General features: G+C 29.5%; 1 protein-coding gene across 1 annotated transcript; it reads left to right on the top strand.

Annotated features, from left to right (window-relative positions):
- Window positions 1-3,597: 3,597 nt before the first annotated feature.
- Window positions 3,598-5,577, top strand: LOC111680004 (retinol dehydrogenase 12). Its single transcript, XM_046955686.1, has 5 exons — window positions 3,598-3,828; window positions 4,056-4,163; window positions 4,426-4,599; window positions 4,668-4,875; window positions 4,946-5,577. Exons 1-5 carry the CDS (start codon window positions 3,648-3,650, stop codon window positions 5,337-5,339), a joined length of 1,065 nt encoding a protein of 354 aa, XP_046811642.1. The 5' UTR covers window positions 3,598-3,647; the 3' UTR covers window positions 5,340-5,577.
- Window positions 5,578-6,159: the final 582 nt, after the last annotated feature.

The following is a 6,159-nucleotide window of genomic DNA, read 5'->3' as shown; positions in this document are numbered from 1 at the left end:
GATTCGGCATAAAAGTACTGCACAAAAGTAACCCACAAAAAAACTAAATGAAGGTCGTAAAAAAGCAGAATTGAAAGCTAAAAATAAAACAAATAAATAATAAGTAATTTTCGTATTTACAGCTATTTTTAAGTAGTTAACAGTTTACCAACAGTTAGTTGTCAATTATTGACCATGTTGTCGGTCGTTTTTTTTTTATTTTTTTGCGCCCAAAATTTAAAAACTATAAGAAATAAACTATAAAACAAATATGAAACTTACAAAAATACATTTTATGAATTTTAAACAAAAGAAACGTTTTTTTCTTAAACAAATAAAGAAATAAAATATAAAACTGGTTTTCACCTAAAATGTGCTTTTGGCCCTGACTTTGTAGAAACGAAATTTCTATTTCAATGAAAAGAAAAAAAAAAAACAACGCAGATTTTTTTTTTTTTTTTGTTAATTTTAGTAAAAAAAACTACAAAAAAACTATAAAAAGAAGAGGAGACTCAATATTTGTTTATATCAAATAAAAAAATCTAAAAGCATCTTTAATAAACTCAAACTTAAGTTTTAACTGAAACAAGTGTAAAATTGTTATTTTTGTTGCCATTTTGTTTTTTTATTTATTCGCCAGATACTTGAGTAGAGAGTAAAGAGATTTATTTTTTCATTTATAAACAATTAAATATTGATTTACTATTTGTTAAATAAATAAACATTAATTTAAAAAAGTTATATTTTTAGAAAACAATATTTGGTTTAGGTAATTGTTTAAAAGGAAATTATTTGAACACGTGAGAGCCATAAGAGATCTGTTATGATAAAAAACTCTCTTTAGAGACAGGGCACTTTTCTCTATAGTTATTTATTTATTTATTTATTTTATTTTTTATTTTTTTTGAACTATGACGCATTTATCTTTTGCTGTGAATAAACTAACACAAATGACAAATAGGTTTTAATGTAAAAGGAAAATTTTTAAAACAAATTAATAGATTTTTTGTTTAAATATTTATTTTAAATCATTTAAACAATTAGAAAGGGTTATCATAGCAAATTTAGGATTAAAATATAGATTAGATTATATATTAGACTAAAGTCGAGACAATAAACTAAAATATAGTCTAGACTATAGTTTAGACTGTAGACTAGACTATAAACTAAACTATAGCCTAAACTATAGACTAGATTAAAGACTATACTATAGACTAGACTATAGTCTAGACTATAAACTATATTATAGACCTGACTAGACTAAATACTATACTATAGACTCGACTATAGTCTAGACTATAGACTAAACTATAGACTAGACTTTAGACTATATCATAGACTACACTATAGAATAGACTATAGACTAGACTATAGACTAGGCTATAGACTAGACTTTAGACTAGACTGTAGACTAGAGTACTGACTATAGACTACACTATAGACTAGACTATAGACTAGACTGTAGACTAGAGTACTGACTATAGACTACACTATAGACTAGACTATAGAGTAGAGTATATACAAGACTTTAGACTAGACTTTAGAATAGATTAGACTATAGACTAGACTAAAGACTAGACTATAGACTAGACTAAAGACTAGACTATAGACTAGACTAAAGACTAGACTATAGATAAGACTATAGGCTAGACTATAGACTAGACTATAGACTAGACTATAGGCTAGACTATAGACTAGACTATAGACTAGACTATAGACTAGACTATAGACTAGACTATAGACTAGACTATAGACCAGACTATAAACTAGACTAATAACTAGACTATAGACTAAACTATAGACTAGACTAAGAATAGACTAAACTATAGACTAGACTATAGAGTAGACTATAGATTAGACTAGACTATAGACTAGACTATAGACAAGACTATAAGCTAGACTATAGACTAGACTATAGGCTAGACTATAGACTAGACTATAGACTAGACTATAAACTAGACTAATAACTAGACTATAGACTAAACTATAGACTAGACTAAGAATAGACTAAACTATAGACTATAGAGTAGACTATAGATTAGACTATAGATTAGACTATAGACTAGACTATAGACAAGACTATAAGCTAGACTATAGACTAGACTATAGACTAGACTATAGGCCAGACTATAGACTAGACTATAGACTAGACTATAGACTTGACTATAAACTAGAGTATGAACTAGACTATAGACTAAACTATAGACTAGACTATAGTCCAGCTAGTAGTCTATACTATAGACCAGACTACAGACTAGAGTATAGACTATATAGACTAGACTATAGACTAGACTATAGAATAAACTATACACTAGACTATAGACTAGACTATAGACTAGACTATAGACTAGACTATAGACTAGACTATAGACTAGACTATAGACTAGACTATAGACTAGACCATAGACTAGACTATAGACTAGACTATAGACTAGACTATAGACTAGACTATAGACTTGACTATAGACTAGACTATAGACTAGACTATAGACTTGACTATAGACTGGACTATAGACTAGAATATAGACAAGACTATAGACTAGGCTATAGTCCAGCTAGTATTCTATACTTTAGACCAGATTACAGACTTTAAGCTAGAATATAGACTAGAATATAAACCAGACTGTAGACCAGATAACAGAAGACTATAGGTTAGACTATAAAAGACTATAGACTAGACTATAGAAGACTATATACTAGACTAAATACTAGACTGTAGACAGGACTATAGACTAGCTAATAGTTTATACTATAGACCAGACTACTGACTCTAGATTAGACTATCGACTAGACTGTAGACTGGACTATAGACTAAAATATACATAGTATAGATTAGACTAGTTTATAGACTACAGACTAAATAAATGGTCTAAAATTCTGAACTATAGACTATAGACTAGACTATAGACTAAAATATAGACTATAGACTAAAATATAGACTATAGACTAAAATATATACAATTGACTAAACTATAAACTGAACTATAGACTAGAATAGAGTACACTTTAGAATAGACAATGGACTAGACTACTGACTAAACTATAGAATAGACTATAGACTAGACTATAAACTGAACTATAGACTAGGCTATAAAGTACACTATAGACTAGACTATAAACTGAAATATAGACTAGACTATAGACTAGACTGTAGACTAGACTACAGACTAAACTACATAGTTGACTAAAGAATAGACTATAGTCTAGTCTAGCCTGGGCTACTTATATAATTGAGTACACTAGACCATATAATAGACAATAGATTGCAGACTAGACAATAGAAAAAATTATAAACTAAAAGCCAATTTATACTATGGACTAGATAATATATTAGATTATATACTAGACTGTATATATAAACTCGAGTATTGACTATAATACTGACTAGACATAATAAATTATTTTTAATTTTAAATTTAAAAAAGTCTTGTTTCAACAGCTGTTGACTAAAGCTAAAAAATATAAAGCAATATCAACAGTTAGAACTCATAAGTGAGCATTAAACTGCAGAATATAAGAGGAAGTATTCCTAAAAGAAATATTTAAAGTTTTTGTATAACTCAAAGAAAAAAATAGACCTGTTACGTAAAATAATTAATTTTTTTTTTCTATTTATAGTTTAAAACTTATTCCCTCCCGCTGCTGCCCGCTAATTTTAGAAAAATAAAATGTTTTTTGCAATATTCTTTATTGCTTTCCTAGCACTATTATTCTGTGCCTTTTGGTTTGCCAAAACATCCAAAGAAGTACCCAAATCATGGTACGAATGGAAAATGGAATTCCGTTATCAATATTTGGGTATTATTGGTTTAATTGAGGATTTCAGACACAGACCCAGAGATAGAGTTGGTAAGTTTAAAATATTGAAATTATTTTCGAAGAGAATAAGAAACTTTAACAGAGTCGATTATGGCCCGAGTTGTCAAGAACTGATGCTTTAAGTATTGGAATAAGCTTTGTTCGGGAACGACTGGGTTCTCATCAGCGATACTTTAAGCTAACTTCAGTTTATAAGATTCTTATTAAAGAGATTTAAACAGTTTTCGCCTACAATTCTAAAAATATTTCCCTTTCAGAACTTTACAAACAACCCGGCTGTGTGGCCGTCATTACCGGTGGTAATCGTGGTATTGGTTTAAGAATTGTGGAAAAATTATTAGCCTGTGATATGACTGTAGTAATGGGTAAGTTACCGATAAAAAATTTAAATCATTTATTTATGTTAATTTTAAACATTCGCGAAACAAAATTAACACAATTTTATGGGCTAAATCAGCCGACAAGACAATACCGCAAACCTGTCTTTGTTCTAAATATAATTCACGTTTAAAATGAAAACAAAAAAAATGTGTTAAGAATTTTAATGATCACAATATATTAAACAGCCTTAAACTATGCTTTAAGATTTAACTAATTCAAAACCCCAAAACCTTTTGTTCGCTTTAGGTGTACGTGATCCTAAAAGTGCTGAAGCTGCTGTTAAGTCTTTAGTCGATTTAGAAACCAGTGGTGGCAAATTGATCTGTGAAGAATTAGATGTGGGCAATATGAAATCGGTTAGAGAATTTGCTCAAAAGGTGAAAAGTAAATTTAATAAAGTGGATATTTTACTAAATAATGGTGGGTATAAGGAGAGGATCACAAGAAATCTTTAGGAACAATTTTATTTATTTTTTTCTTGTCTACAGCTGGCATTATGTTTGCTCCTTATAAATTATCCCCCGAGGGCTTTGAATCTCATTTTGCCATCAACTATTTGGGCCATTTTCTTTTGCAACATCTATTAATGCCCCTGCTAAAGGCTGCTGGAAAAGAAGATAAACGTGCCAGAATTGTTAATGTCTCCTCCTGTGCTCATTTATTGGGACGCATTAATTACAATGATATCAATGGAGAGTAAGTCTATTATTTAACTAAATAAAACCTTTATCACAACTAATTAATCATTATTCTCAATGATCTTTAGGAAATACTACTACCCCGGTGCTGCCTATAGTCAATCGAAATTGGCTCAAGTCTTATCCACTCGTCATCTACAAGCTTTATTGGATAAAGAAAACGCTAATGTACAAGTTATAGCTATACACCCGGGTATAGTGGATACAGATCTCTTCGAACATTCCGCCACCACATCTGTACCTTTCTTTAAGAAACTAGTCTTCAAAACTCCCGAGCAGGGATCTCGTACTCCTGTCTATGCTGCCATTTCACCACGTGTTGAAGGTCAAGGTGGCACCTATTTGAGCAATTGCCGTAAAGGACCCATTCACCCTGTTGCCCTAAATCGTGAGAAATGTGAAAAATTCTTTAACTATTCTTGTGAGTTATTGAATATTAAACAATTTGGTGCTGAACAATGATGGACTTGATAATGACGTTTATTTAGAGGAATTGTATTAAAGTATATATTGTGGGATTCTATTTTTTCAGGCTATTCTCTCTTTCTCCCGATTTTTTTTTTACTTAACGTATTTTATAATATTTATATTATACTCTCAATATTGTATTATATTGAAAACGTCCATATGTAGTTCTTAAATAGAAATATATTTATTGAAAAAATATTTAATAAAATAAAAGAAAGAGTTTTTATAAAAATTGGTCTTATTGTTAAAGATATATTTTGATATATATGTCGTCCTTATATTCGAAAATGATTAAAAAATCAAAATAGTTCAAATTATTTTGATTAAAACTGACGAATTTCTAGAAAATAATTGTATCAGGTATATGTGCAAAATAGGAAACATTTTCCCAGGAATCTGCAAGATCGAAGTTCGCTATCTAACTCAAGAAATATTGTATATAGATTCTATATAAAAAGATCATTAATATACAAGAGAACAGATTACATTAGAGCTACAACATATCTCCATAGATCTACAGTTTATAAATAGGTGTAAGCAAATTATTAAAACCTCCTAAAAGTAGGCTTACAACTTTTAAAGAAGATATCAATATCTTTTAGATTGTTTAAAAGTATCTGCAGTTAACAGAGAAATATAAATCGATCTGTTAAAGAAACTAATAATTAACAGTTAGATTTAAAATTATAACGACCATATTACAGTTTGGACTATAGAACAGACTACAGTCTGGACTATAGAACAGACTACAGTCTGGACTATAGAACAGACTACAGTCTGGACTATAGAACAGACTACAGTCTGGACTATAGAA

The sequence above is a fragment of the Lucilia cuprina genome, chromosome 6, assembly GCF_022045245.1.
Source record: "Lucilia cuprina isolate Lc7/37 chromosome 6, ASM2204524v1, whole genome shotgun sequence".
Classification (NCBI taxonomy): Eukaryota; Metazoa; Arthropoda; class Insecta; order Diptera; family Calliphoridae; genus Lucilia; species Lucilia cuprina.
The sequence above is the reverse complement of the archived record's forward strand: the minus strand, read 5'-3'. Positions and strand labels throughout refer to the sequence as shown.